Source organism: Muntiacus reevesi, chromosome 8 (assembly GCF_963930625.1).
Source record: "Muntiacus reevesi chromosome 8, mMunRee1.1, whole genome shotgun sequence".
Classification (NCBI taxonomy): Eukaryota; Metazoa; Chordata; class Mammalia; order Artiodactyla; family Cervidae; genus Muntiacus; species Muntiacus reevesi.
In genome coordinates, this window is record NC_089256.1 from 28,699,854 (window position 1) to 28,714,906 (window position 15,053).

Below are 15,053 nucleotides of genomic sequence, written 5' to 3' on the forward strand. Positions count from 1 at the left end.
CAGCTATAGTGTTAGGGAACACTTCCTTTTAATGAAGACATTTTCCATCTCCTCAAGAGCTGCATTTCCAATAAACTGTAACTTTTATGTTTAATATCAGCATATGTAGGGTTTCCCAGGTGGTGCTAGTGGTAAAGAATCTATCTGCCAATGCTGGAGGTGTAAGAGACACAGGTTCAAACCCTGGGCAGGGAATATCCTCTGGAGGAGGGCCTGGCAACTCACTCCAGTATTCTTGCCTGGAGAATCCCGTGGACAGAGGAGCCTGGTGGGCTACCGTCCATAGGGTCACAAAGAGTGGCACACAACTGAAGTGACTTAAGAGTGCACACACACACATCAGTATATATACTAGTTATCTTTTGACGAACTCTATGCTGTAATAATTACAACATTTTAAACCAGTGGTATGTCAGTGTTATTTTAAAATGTCACTGTGATACTCTAGCAATTCATCCTTTGCAATTAAACTTAGAACAGAAATTTTTATGTCATTTTAAAGTATGAGTGTAATATTTAATAGCATTTATTGTGGTTCATGAGTAAAAAGAATGTTGAAATACCACTGTGGCAAGCTATTTACTAGAAGTGGAATTGCTGGACTATGGGTATGAATGTTCAACTATAAAATGATACCAAATTGTCTTCTGAAGTGGTTGTACCAGCTTATGCTTTGGTCAGCTGTTTTGTCAATTTATATACTTTGATTAGCATTGTGTTAAGAGTTATGGTTGATCTATATCCTTTGCAACACTTGTTACTTGTCAGACTTCTTAATATTTGCCAAATGGGTATGAAATGTGCATTGTGGTTTTAATGTGCATTTATTGATTGTTAATAACTTTGAACATCTTTTTCTTTGTGAACCATCTATCTCCCTTTTGTTCACAAAAAGGAAATAGGTCGTTCACACACAAACACACAAATTACCTGGTCATTTCTCTTACCCACTTTTCTGTTGGTTTCTCTTTTAAAACTGTAATAGGTAACAGTAATCATTTATTGAGTATAAACATTGTAAATGTCTTATTCCAGTTCATGGTTGGTCTGTTTGCACTTTATGGTGTGTTTTGGTGAACGAAAGTTCTTAATTTTAATGTAATCTAATTGGAAATTTACCCTACCCTGGGATCATAAAGATGTTCTCCTGTGTTTTTCTTTAAAAATTTTAAAATGATGCCTTTCACATTTAAGTTGGTAATCCATCTGGTACTGATTTTTATATATGGTGTGAGTTAATGATCCACATTCATTTTTCCCTCCATGTGGCTACAGTTGACCACATACCATGTATTGAATTGGCTCTCTCTTCACCAGTGATCTGCTGAACCACCTTTTTTGCATGTTTAGTTTCCATATGCATGGATCTGTTTCTGACTCTCCTTTCTGTACCACTTGTCCACCTGTCTATCTGTTGCTAGCACCCTGTCATGATTATTAATGCTGTAGTTTTGCCTGACATCTTGATGTCTGGGGAGTCACTTGAGTCTTAGCTGTTCTTGTAAGAATCAGCTTGTCATATGACAGCAAAAGCTCTTTGGGCACGAATTGGAATGATTAAAATCAGTTTGGAAAGATTTGAAATCTTTAAGATTTCGAGGTATGTATTTGCATTTATTTAGGTTCCTAATGTCTTCTGATACAGTTTTGTGAATTTTCCCTTACAGATCTAACAGTTTTTAAATGTTGATTCTGATGTTTCTAGGAGTTTTGCTGCTGTTACAGATGATTCTTTATAGATTCTGTTTCCTGTTTATTGTTAATAGAAATTTATGGATTTTTTACATTGATCTTTAGTCATCCACTTGATTCTGATATCTTTTCTATAATCCTTTTGGGTTTTCTATGTGGATAATTATATCACTTGCAAATAGTGACACTTTTGGTCCTCCTTTCCAATTAGTTTTCTTAAATTTTTTTTTCTTGCCTTATTATGCTGGCACACTTCTAGATCTATGTTTGATGGATGTGATTATGGTTGTTCATTAGAAGTTATTTATAGTGAGCCTACATCTGATTATTGTGAAAATACATGTTTTGTTCCTGATTTCAAAAAGAATGTTTTCCCCTTAAGAATGTTTGTTATGAGTCTCTGTAGACACTCTTATACTAAGTTAGGGAAGTCGTCATTTGCCTATTTTGTCACATGCTTTTCTGCATCTGTTGACAGTATCTTGTGGATTTTCTCCTTTAATACACTAAGTGTAATGGTTCCAATTTATATATTTAAAAATTCTTAATTCTCTCTTATATTTGTTCCTAAGATAGATGCAGGTAGACCTTGATGGGTCCTTTTGTGAACTCGATGAAGTTTGCTAGTATTTTATTTAGATTTTTGCATCTGTTCATGAATGAAATCACCTGTCATTTTTTAAATTGACTACTTGTCTGATTTTGGTGTTCAGGTTACACTGCTTTATGCCAGTTAGAGTGTTTCATTTTTTTCTGTTCTCTGGACCTTTTGGATTGGAGTGATTTATTTCTTAAAAACTTGGTGGCATTTACCTGTGAGATCATTTGGATCTAATTTTTTGTGTGGAAGGATTGTAAATTGTTGACAAGTTAGTTAGTAGTAATTAGCAATTGAATAGTAATAGGACTTCAGCTTTTTGGTTTCTTTTAGTGAGTTTTGTAAATTTTGTTTACTTTTTAAATTAATTTTTTGTTGGAATATAGTTGATTTACAGTGTGGTAAATTTTAGAAATTTGTTCCTTCAACAAAGTTAAGTTTATTTTCATCAAGTTCATGGTACCGTCTTAATTCCCATTTTAATCTTTTATTTGTAGTTAATCTTCCCTTTCTCATATTGGATGTTATTTGTGTGTGACTTTTTTCATTAATTTTGCCAAAAGTTTATCTATTTTATTAATCTTGGCAGAGAATGAATTTTTGGTCTGCTAATACTGTGTTCTATTATATTTTTAATCTTCTTTATGATTTCCTTTTCCTTTTATTTATTTTGAGCATGCAAATATTTATTGATATAATCCTCACCAGAGGCACACTTTAATTGATAAAAATACAAAGATTGTTCTAAACTGTTGATAAAGAAAATTTTCTTTGAATTCTTTATTATTTTATAACCTAAACAGCATGATTAGTTTACTACTTTTCAGCCATTCCTGTTTTCTGCCATAAGCATGTAAAGCTATAGAGTTTCTCAAAGTTCATTTTTGCTTTACATAGTATGGTTTAAATAAATTTAAACAAAATTAAAATTTCTAGTTTGATTTCTTCGTTGATTTACATGTTTGAGAGTTTTCTTTAAAATATGTGTTTTAAAATTTCCAAGTATTTCTTCATTTTCCTTTTTATTGTTCATTTCTTAATTGTGTTGTCAGAGAATGTAGCGTGTGTTTTTTTAAAACATTTGTTTGTCCTTTATGGCTTTGTACATAGGGAATTATAATTGTTCTGTGTGTGCTTGTGAAGAGATTATATTCCTCTAGTTATGTATCTGTTAGATCAAACTTAAAAATTGTGTTTCCGGTTGTCTGTATTAATTTTCATTTGTTTGACCTAGCATGTGAGATAGAGAAGGCAATGGCACCCCACTCCAGTACTCTTGCCTGGAAAATCCCATGAACGGAGGAGCCTGGTAGACTGGTAGACTACAGTCCGTGGGGTTGCTAAGAGTCGGACATGACTGAGAGACTTCACTTTCACTTTTCACTTGCATGCATTGGGGAAGGAAATGGCAACCCGCTCCAGTGTTCTTGCCTGGAGAATCCCAGGGATGGGGGAGCCTGGTGGGCTGCCGTCTCTGGGGTCGCACAGAGTTGGACACAACTGAAGTGACTTAGCAGCAGCAGCAGCAGCAGCATGAGAGAAATGTGTTTCAGTCTTCTACTGTAACCTTCTTACAGACTCTGTAGTTCTGACAGTTTTTCTTCTTTGTATTTTGAGACTGTTTTATCAGATACATGCAAGCTAGGCATTGTTTTCCTAGTGGGTTGACGCTTTTCTGTTATGTTGTGGTTATCCCTATGCCTGATTTTGTTTTTTGTCTTAGGGTCTGTTTTGTCTGTCCTGCCCTTTTTTTGCGGGGTAGTTTACATGGATTAACCTTTTTCTTCATTTTCCTGTCACCTTTTTTATATCCTTATATTTTAGGTGTCTCTTAAGAATGTATTACTAGATTTTTTTTTTAAATACAGTCAGATAGTTTATGATTTTTAATTGGTATTTTTAGAAGTTCAAGTCTCTTGGTGGTCAGCTCTTTTTTTTTAATCTGAAATTAGTTTTATTTTACCCTTGTTCTTGAGAGAGAATTTTGATAGGTATACAGTTCTTAGGTTGATGCTTTGCTTTCTGTTCATGTGTAAAGATGTTATTCTACTTGCAAAGTCTGATACCAGTTTTATTTATGATAATTTGAAGAAAATATTATTTTTCTTCTCATTGCATTGAATTTTGTCTTTGGCATTACACCTTTACTTCTGAGTCTAGATAGTGATTACTTTTTATTTATCCTGTTTTGGATACATGTGTTTCCTGATTCAGAATACTGTCTTTCGTGAAGTCTAGAAGATTCTGAGCCATGTGTTCTTTAAACATTTTCTCTTTGATTTTATCTACTTTCTCCTTCCAAAGATTTAAGTGGATATATGTATGTATGTGTGTGTTTCCAGATCACTTATTTTTCATCTTTTATATTTTTAACTTCCTTGTGTCTTTGCCGAAACTTAAAATGCTGGATAATTTCATCAGGCACATGTTCTTTTTTGTCAGTTTTCTTGACAGTGCCTAATCATCTCGTCGATCCATCTGTTTTATTTATTTTTAACAATTATACTTTTAATTTCTAAAAGTATCACTCTATTCTTTTTAGCCATACCCAGTCATTTTTTTTAATCTCCTGTCACTTGCTCATTTTTTGGAATCTGTAGATATTCTGTAGACTGGCGACTCCCATGTCTGATGTACTGAGGGATCTAAATTTATTGCTTGTTTTTTCTGTTATCTCCTTCACAGTGGGTTGTCACCTCCTGTGCTTGGAGATTTTCAGTTATGAGCTCTTCCTTGACTGCTCTTTCTCTGTGGGAATTCTGAGAGTCTGAGTTGGGATACTTTCCTTCTGATAGGGCTTGTGCCAGCGTTGGCTGTGAGCTGTCTGTGGGGCCCCCATTTAGTCTCTCACTTTGCTCCTGGCCCATGGCTCCGTGTCCCATGTTGTTCTTGTCATCTTGACTGTCAGGTTTAGTTTCTAGATAGAGGTTTGTTGCTTTGGGAGAAAAAAGTGACTTTAAATGTTCCCTATTTCTGTGAGCTCAGTAACATTTAAAAAAAATCTAGCATCCACTTTGTTCTGCAGTCATGAAATGCCCCTTTGGTTCATCATAACTGATGGGATCAGAAGTCTTACACTTGCATTAAATTTTTGTAGTATGTTCATTTTAGTTTATATCAGGTAAAAAATTCTGTCCTAACAAACATAAGATTTCTTGGTGATAACAAATTTTCTATTAAAACAAGTTTATATTTAAGTTGAAAGTTGAGTTATTCTAAATCAAAATATTAAATAGGTAACAGCACAGTTGGCTGGTGGATTTGGCAAAGCTTTCTACTTTGGGGAGTGTGAATTAAAACTTTGGAAGACAGTGAGATAGGGAATAAAGATGCGCAGGGCACAATGCACTGTTTGGACCCATAGTGAACCTGCAGAGAGAAATCATCAATGACCAAACTGAACACTGCTGTCAAAATAATGTGAGCAGGATGCCCAGGGCTTACAGAGAAGAGGTGTGAAAATAAACTTGGTGGTGTGAGAAGTTCAGGAAAGGCTTCCTGGAATCGAGTACTGAGGACTGGGAGGCATTCTGGCTGCAGATGAGGTTTGTTTAGAAATGACAGGCAGCTGGGTAGGACTGGCTTCTGTGTTATGTCATGGAGTGACTAGAGAAATGCAGGAACAGAACCACAAAAGGTCTTCTGTGCTGTAGTAGGGAGTTTGGTCTTTATTCTGAAGATAAAGAGAAGCTACTGAGTTAAGTATAAAATGTTATGTTCAGAGTTTTAGGAGATGCCAAGATCGAAGGCAAGTCACCAGTTAGGAGGCTGCTTGTTCAAGTAGTTCAGAGGAGACAAGATGAAGCCGCAGCCAGGGCAGTGGCCCCGGGCACTAAGAGTTGTACGCGTGCTAATTTGGGTTTCCTAGAGGAGTTGAAATGACAGGACTTCGTGGTCACTTTGGTTAGAAATGTTGAAGGAGACTGGGGAGTCTAGATTGACCTCCAGATTTGGGTAACCAGGTGGCATGGAGAGCAGTTTACTGGTAACATAAAGAGAAAAGAACTTGGTTTCATTTGTTCTTGAGGAAAAGGATGTTTGATTTTGAACTCACTGAATCTGAGAGGCTTATGGGACATCTTGGTTAAGATCCAGTAGCGGATGACAGGGAGAGTCTAGAAGTCTGAGTTGTAACCCAGCCTGGAGAGATTTGAGAGTCTTAACTGCATTTTTAGTCATGTTTTGCTACAGTGGGTTATGAGACAGTTTAAAGTAGTACATAGATAAAGAATTTTTTTAATAGTTAGGAATACATGCTAATGTGTCTGAAAAACATAAGCTGTACTTCAAACTTACAATATCATGGGTGTTATCACTTAGGCCAAATGAGCCCAATAAAAAAGGAATACTAAGAAAATAAAATACATGTGACCTGTGGAAATGGCAAAAATTGTGGTGAAGCTCTGCACATGATGAAAGTTCAGAAAGTGCTGTTGTAAGCCATGGGTGTGGAGAGAGTAAGCATGAGAAGAAGAGAGAGTTGACCTTTGGGTGGCGGGGAATGGAGAAGAAGCACCCATGGAGACTGAGGAAGAGCAGCCAGAAGAATAGGAGGAGGACCAGGAGAAGATGGTCTTTGGAGTCCAGATGAAGAGTTCTGAGGAGGAGGAAGTGGTCCACAGCGCCAAGTAAGTTGTAAGCTGAAAAGTGCTTTTGGACGTAGCTATTAAGGGAGACCATTTAGTTGAAGGCATCCAAATGGTGGATTAAAAAATACTCATCTAGTATGTTAGTCATAGCTGATGTTTATAGCATTCCCTATACGTCACGTGCTAGTAAACGCACTTGACATATGTTAACTGATTAATCAAATAGGTAGTATTGCTGTCCTCATTTAATAAATGAGGAAACAGACACCTCAAGAGGTGTAGTAACTCGTCCCAGATCACACACTTAAGAAATGGGAGAGCCAGGATTCAAGCCCAGGCAGCCTGGTTCCAGAGTCCATGCTGTTAACCACTATGCCGCATTGTCTCTCTGGTTAAAACAGAATAGAAAATAACAGTAACACCAATTACTGTGTAATGACGGTGCGGTTGGTGTAGGGCATGGTATTAGTGAGTTATGCCAGCCTGGGAATGACCAGCATGGTGTCACAGTGGCTCAGTCTGCCACGTATGAGCACATTAATTGTATCCGATGCCATGATGGTGATGCGTGGGTTGTGACAGACAGTTCTTGGCTCTTTCTGTATTTATATATTGAAAGCACTTGTGAAGAAAAATGAATTTAAATGTGTATGTATTTCCCAGAATAGCATGTGTCCCATATCATGTGGCATACTTTGGGTGCTAAAATGACTTTTTATTTTTTTCAGTCATTGTTTACTTTTGGAGTTAAATTCTCTAAATGGGAAATACTGGTCACCCAGAACAGGTCAGAAGGTTCCAGACATTGTAGTTATCCAGTCTACTGGAAAAGATCAGTAACGACTTCACTAAAGCACTTCCCTTGAATCGTGGAAGTGGAAGCCCAACATTAGGAAACTGAAAATGAAGGAGAACGGAGGATTTGAACGGGAGGAATAAAAGCATTCTTGATGAAGGTGAAGAACGTCTGTGGTAGGAAACCAGGGAGACCTGAGCCGTGATGACTCTTGGCTGTGGTCAGCAAGGAGCTGTTCAGAGTTACAGATTTAAAAACTGGTTTAGACTTGGGCAGTGATCCAAGATATGGCCTTGTGAACGAAGAGCCTAGGTGAGGAGGTCAGCAAAGTGTACTTGAGTTGAGGAGGTGGTCGAACTGCAAGGGTTGGGTCCTGAAGGGCTGTCCGTGCCCACCTTAGTGTAACTGGAATGATGACCGGAGGAGAGAGGGAGCACCGTGAACTAGTCACCGATGTTCTTTAACACGACAGCAGCCAGGAGGCAGCTAGATCCATGACAAGGAAATGTAGATCTAGTGAAATACAGCATTTGAGAGGAGACCGAGGACTCTGAAGACGTAGGTTTGAATCCCCCCAAGCTTGGTGATCTTGGACAGATTAGTTTTGCTGTGAATGTTTTCATCTGTACAGTGATGGTGGTGATAATTGTACCTGCAGAGAGTTGCTATGACTATTGATGAGATGGTACTCGCAAAACGCTTGGCATGTCATGTGACAAATGGTACCAACAGTTTGCTATGAAGGTGGTTATTGTTCTTCACTTCTGATATTGTGAGGTGGTTGTACAGCAAGTGGAACATGAGAAGGATTAATTAAAGAAACAGACGTGTTTTCCAGGAGCTGATGGTGGTCTTGGTTAGGAAAAAAGAAACTTGGTTTATCCTAACAATAGTGGGATAGTAGTGGTGAAGTGAAAAGGTTTAAAAAGCACTGTTGTTAATGGTGCTGTTGATGCTAGGAAAGCAAAGTCATCTTAGAGAAGAGTTAGAAGTAATAAAATGTTGAGTTCTTTTCAGTGATAGTTAGGTTTTGTACCTGTTCTCTGACAGCTATACCATGTTATGACTGAAGTTTCTTCAGGAGGACAAAAACTTGAGTCTGCAACTCCAGCCCCTTGTCCCCCCATTGAAATAGTTATTTTTAAAATGTGGTTGTTGGTAACATGAGGGGTTTGCCCACTGTTTCTGTCTAGCAGTGCTGACCTGCGTTGCAGTAGTTAAGAGAATTAGCAGCAGCGGGTGCTGGGAAGGTCTGGATGCGGCTGTAGGAATTAAGAGGTGGCCACGCTCTCCCTGTGCCGCTTCAGCTCTGCCCCTGTGCCCAGGACAGAAACACACAGTGTGGTCTGGATAAGAAACCTTTCTTTCAGTGGATCAAGGTTTAGTTCTAGCCAGGAGGTGGAGAATGTGGCAGAGTTCGTGAATGATGAAATGGCGAATTTCACAAATGCAGTAAAAGCAGATGAAGTTAAAGGGCAGTGGTGGAAAGATGTCTTGTTCGCTTATTGAACTCATTATTTGAGGGCTTAGCACAGGTTGGGAGCATACAAAGATGAAATAAGCTGCCCTTAATTATCTTCCATCTAAAAGAGACATGTAAAGAGTTAAATTCAGAGATGATGACTCTTTGAACCTAAAGAAAAGAAATAGATTAAAATGATGGTTGAAGAGAGTCAGGGGAGAGATTAGCAAATGAGGATGAGACTCTTCCAGAGCTCAGTGTTCTCCTCAGAGCTGCTTCCTGGGGACATAAATTCCCAGTATTTATCAAACATAGCATAGAAGTCAGGAAACTGCTTCTCGTGGCATCTCAGATGGTTTCATTGTTGATTTGGGTTTGTGTTGTGTCCTCAGGGTGGTGTACCATGGCTGATTTTGCCCAGGGAAATTTTGCGGTAGCAGATTATGCCTTGTTAGAAGATGGCCCTTATGTGGACGATTGTGTCTTTGCCCCTGAGTTTATGTGCAATGATTATGTTCGTGTGACTCAGCTTTACTGTGATGGAGTGGTAAGTAGATTTCTTAACTTTTTTGTTTCTTGGCCGCACCGCATCACATGCTGGACCTTAGTTCCCTGACCAGGTATTGAACACATGACCTCTGCATTGGATGTACAGTCTTAACCACTGGACTGTCGGGGAAGTTCCCTTAATTTTTTGTTTTTAATATGATGTCTTAAAGTTTTTTTTTAATTGAGATATAATTGACATGACATTAGTTTCAGATGTACAACATGATTCAACATATGTATATATTGTGAGATCAACACAGTAAGTTCAGTTAACGTCCATCACTACACGTAGTTATACATTTTTTTTTGTTCTTGTGAGAACCTTAAAGATTTCGTGTGCTACTTGAAATTTTACAGGGAGGTATGTATAGTTTTTGCAGAGGTCATTTCAGACAGACTGCCTGGTGGTGGCAGTGCCTCACCAGGGAGCATGTGCAGTGCTGCTAAAAGCTTGTTTTCTGGCTGGAGGTGAGCAAGGCTCTCAGGGGAGACCCATAGAAACAGACCAGGGGAAACACTGAAAAAAGGCTGAAAGACACATCGGTTGAAAATGTGTTCAAATTGTGTAAGTAATTGTACCGAAAGGTTTTTAGTTTAGTACTGATTACCCTTACATCAAGAACTGGGGACTTGCCTGGTGGTCCAGTAGTTAAAGAGTCCACTTGCCAGTGCAGGGGACATGGGTTCAATCCCTGTTCCGGGAAGATCTCACCTGCTGTGGGGCAGCTAAGCCCTCATGCCGCCACTACTGAAGCCTGGGCACCCTAGAGTCTGTGCTCTGCCAGAGAAGCCGCTGTGAAGAAAAACCCGTGCACCACAATTAGAGAAAAGTATGCATGCAGCATGGAGACCCAGTGCAACCAAAAGTGAATAAATAAGGTTTAAAGAAATCTACAACTGTACTTCTGCATTTTACCAGATACAAATCAAAAGAGTTCTTTTCCTTTTTAGGGTAGACAGTATAAAGATTATACCCATACTGAGGGAAACTTAGGTGAGTACGTTGATATTTTAATTTTGTTGAAACAGCTTCTACAGAATGTTCATGCATTCACATCAACATAGTAGACTTATATATCTTTAAGAGAATTTATTCTTTGCTGTTCTTTTTCACTAGAATTTAAAAAACCCTTTGTTAAATAGTTTTAGCTAACATTTAGATATTCTTAACATCTAACAGATTGAGATATTTTATCCATTCTTTTTGTACCCTTCCATATCCATTTTTTCCTTTTCCCTTAACGGTGTTGATTCATTCCAAAACGAGGCACAAAACATTAATTTAAAACTTCTTTTTTGATTAAGAATTTGACATCTGCACTATGTGGTGTAGTAAACCTGTTTCTGTCCTGCAAGATTACTGTGATGCCATTAAAGTCCACATCTTCTGGCCACTTCTGTTTCAACGTCAGCAGAGCTCTATAATAACACGATTGCACCCGTGTGTAAGGACCAGGTGAGTTACGTAAGAAGGGCTGTCTGGTAAGCCCTTCTATATGAACAGCGGTAAGCGTGTTGCCTTACCACTGAGGGATGCCAAGTACAATGGAAGACTTATATCTCATTCTTATATAATGTTCAACTCTACTTTTGTTTAATAGAGTGGAAGAAGTTAATATTGGGATTTGCATATGAATGAATAATCTTGGTGACATAATGAAATTGAAGAGCATTAGATTAAGGATGAAATAATGTACTTGTTTATAAATATCAGCATTATAGTAGAGAAGAAAGAAAAAGGTGTAATATTTTGTCTGCTTAATAAATAGCTTGTTATTACCTAGAGGAAAGAAACAGAATTTTTATTCCAATAGTTTAAATTGAGGTATAACATACAGTCAGTCAAGTATAAAATTCAATGAATTTTTATATATGAAAACATAATCTTTTAAAAAATAAATTTGTCTTTAAGCGGTTCTCTTGCTTGTGAGATAAGTTTGAAGAAATTACAGCATCTTGAGCTGATGGAAGATATTGTGGATTTGGCAAAGAAAGTTGTGGTAAGTGATAGAATGTATATCCCACCCCCCTGTTTCAAGAATATAAATATTTATGTGGTAGCAGGCCCATGCTACTAATTTATCATGGCTAATAGGAATGGTTTTAGTTTTGGTTAACCTGAACCTACTTTGCCGACAGAGGTCCCTATAGTCAAAGCTATGGTTTTTCCAGTAGTCATGTATGAATGTCAGAGTTGGACCATAAAGAAAGCTGAATGCTGAAGAATTGATGCTTTTCAACTGTGGTGTTGGAGAAGACTCTTGCGAGTCCCTTGGGCTGCAAGGAGATCCAACCAGTCAATCCTAAAGGAAATCAGTCCTGAATATTCATTGGAAGGACTGGTGCTGAAGCTCCAATACTTTGGCCACCTGATGCGAAGAACTGACTCACTGGTAAACACCCTGATGCCGGGGATGATTGAAGGCAGGAGGAGAAGGGGACAACAGGAGATGAGATGGTTGGATGGCATCACTGACTCAATAGACATGAGTTTGAGCTAACTCTGGGAGTTGGTGATGGACAGGGGAGCCTGGATGCAGTCCAGGGGGTGGCAAAGAGTCAGACACAACTGAGTGACTGTACTGAGCTGAGTATCCACAAAATCAGTCTCTGACGTTGAAGCTTGATCACTTTTATTTTTGGATGGTTCTGATCTATTTCAGAGTTTACATACCACTGCTTTAGGACATAACCTTTCTGCCGTTTTTTCAATTTATCTATTTATATAGAAATATATTTAGAAAATCTTTGACCCTTTTCCATGAAAGGAAATAATAGTAATAGCTGCCATGTATGGGCTACCAGGTGACTGCAGCCACAAACTTAAAAGACGCTTGCTCCTTAGAAGAAGAGCTATGACATACATAGACAATGTATTAAAAAGCAGAGACATCACTTTGCTAACAAAGATCCATATAGTCAAAGCTGTGGTTTTTCCAGTAGTCATGTACGGATGTGGAAGTTGGACCATAAACAAGACTGAGCGCCGAAGAACTGATGCTTTCAAACAGTGATGTTGGAGAAGACTCTTGAGAGTCCCTTGGACTGCAAGGAGATCCAACCAGTCCATCCTAAAGGAAATCAATCCTGAATATTCATTGGAAGGACTGGTGCTGAAGCTGAAGTTCTGATATTTGGCCACCTGATGCAAAGAACTGACTCATTGGAAAAGACCCTGATGTTAGGAAAGATTCAGGGAAGAAGAGAAGGGGATGACAGAGGATGAGATGGTTGGATGGTATCACTCATTCAATGGACATGAGTCTGAACAAATCTGGGAGATGGCAAAAGACAGGGAAGCCTGGCGTGAGGCAGTTCATGAAGGTTGCAAAGAGTCAGACACGACTGAGCTGCTAAGCACAGAACAACACAACCTGAGCTTATTCTGCTATGCGTGAGTTCATGCTGTGTATTTCAGAGGTTAGGTAGATGGCTGTTTCCATGGTTCTGACGTGACATGATGAGAACCAGGCTGGCTCCATATCTTTAAAGAATAGAAATTAGAATTTGTCACAAATGAAAGTGTGCTCCTGGTTCACAGAAACCTTTGTCACAGGTTCTGAAAGTGACAGGTTCTTCCTTATAACATAAAATCATGTCATTGTCACCACCACCACAACAAATATTTTTTCTTTGGGATAAATTTTATTATGTCAGATTTGAGGAGTTATCTGTGTACTATGCTGAAAGGTTTTTTTGGTTATGGGGCCAAGTGTTTTTCTTGCAAATTCTGATTGCAAACTTAAGTTTAGAAAGGGCATTCTGATATTTATTTCCTATAGATAATCCTTTGAAATAATTTATATAAGCCAATGAATTTTATAAAAAGATTTTTAGGTGTAATGAACTTTAAAATCAGTACATCTAAAAATTACACTAAATCATTTTATTATTAGAACCCTGTGTAAGACTATTTCTGGAGACTTCCCTGGTGGTCTGGTGGCTAAGACTACAAGCTCCCAGTGCCGGGGTCCTGGGTTCAACCCCTGGTCGGGGAAATAGATCCCACATGCTGGAACTAAGGGTTCATGTGCTATAACTAAGAGCTGGCACAGCCAAACAAACAAATAAATATATATATACATATATATATATATATATATATATGTATATAAACTATTTCTTACTTGATCCAGGGTCTTTAAGATCTTGGTCAGTTGGGCATGCTATTGCTCTGTGAAGTGGACTACTGTGTACATATGGTGGTTTTTAGTTGCTCAGTCGTGTCCGACTGTTTGCGATCCAGTGGACTGTAGCCCACCAGGCTCCTCCGTCCATGGGATTTCCTAGGCAAGAATACTGGAGTGGGTTGCAATTTCCTTCTCCAGGGGATCTGCCCAACTCAGGGATCTGCTGCTTGGCAGGCAGATTCACTACCACTGAGCTACCTGGGAAGTCCGGTACATACAGTAGTATTCTTAAAATGTCGAGTTTTTTTATTCACTAGAAAATTAAAGTATAATTGGCCAAATAAAGAAAGAAATGTTTTTTTCTGTTTTGCAGAATGATACATTCTTTATCGGAGGCTTATTGAGAATCGGCTATAAAATAGAGAATGTAAGTGTCAACATGAGATCCAGCACTGTGAATAAGTGGCAGTTATTCATATGTAGCGTTTAGTCATATGGATTTCTATATTTTGCCTAGGCAGTCTCCTTATTTGGGTGGTTTGTATCATTTTCATTTTTCCCCCTATATATGCAATGTGATTTTGAGTTTTGTGGGGTTTTTTTGGCAATTTGATTGTTTTTTCTCTTTTATTTACCTGGCATATATTCTCTCCCAAATGAAATTACTAGGTCCCTGATGTAAACATTTTTTGGTACATGATTACTGGATAATCTCACTTTGTGGGATCTTGGTTGCTCATCCAAGGATTGAACCTGGGCCCTCAGCAATGAGGCTGAAGAGTCCTAACCACTGGACTGCCAGGAAATTTCTGACAGATCCATGTTTCCCTTAAGCCGGACACCAGCATTGATAATGCCACTGTTTCTGAAGTCTTTTCAGACACTAGAAATATGATAACATTCCTGTGAACCCTTGACCCTTGATGAAGGTCATTGCACTGAGCGCTCACCTGTCCAGCCGTGCACTCCTCTTGTGTGTATATGCTTATTCTTCTCTCTGCCACAGACCATTTAAAATACATAGTACTTTCTGTTAACCTTAATCTCTACCTTTACTTTTGAGGTAAGGATGGAAGTCCTAGTGTAGATGAGACCTGAGAACCCTCATTCACCTTTGTTATTGGACTTTCCTGCTCCCCAGGGCAGCCTGTGGCCAGGTTGTAGACCTCAGCTTCCTGTTCTGTAATCACTGCAGCAGCATTTTGAGCTCTGAGGGTAGCCTGAGGTTCCCTGAAGA

The 15,053-nt window shown here is 38.5% G+C and overlaps 1 protein-coding gene across 9 annotated transcripts in view; it reads left to right on the forward strand.

Moving 5' to 3' along the window:
• Positions 1 to 15,053, forward strand: part of TTC3 (tetratricopeptide repeat domain 3) — a 116,816-nt gene that overhangs the window by 3,516 nt on the left and 98,247 nt on the right. For 4 of the 9 annotated variants that reach the window (XM_065943337.1, XM_065943336.1, XM_065943335.1 and 1 more), the window contains 5 exons: positions 9,530 to 9,684; positions 10,638 to 10,680; positions 10,992 to 11,142; positions 11,599 to 11,686; positions 14,190 to 14,243. The exons of 1 other annotated variant lie outside the window; for it this stretch is intronic. In XM_065943337.1, the coding sequence (XP_065799409.1) occupies positions 9,541 to 9,684; positions 10,638 to 10,680; positions 10,992 to 11,142; positions 11,599 to 11,686; positions 14,190 to 14,243 (480 nt within the window). In that variant the 5' untranslated portion in view covers positions 9,530 to 9,540. Of the gene's footprint in view, positions 1 to 333; positions 6,919 to 7,607; positions 7,836 to 9,529; positions 9,685 to 10,637; positions 10,681 to 10,991; positions 11,143 to 11,598; positions 11,687 to 14,189; positions 14,244 to 15,053 lie in introns of those variants that run through there. 4 more of the 9 variants (XM_065943332.1, XM_065943339.1, XM_065943333.1 and 1 more) reach the window with 3 other exon arrangements.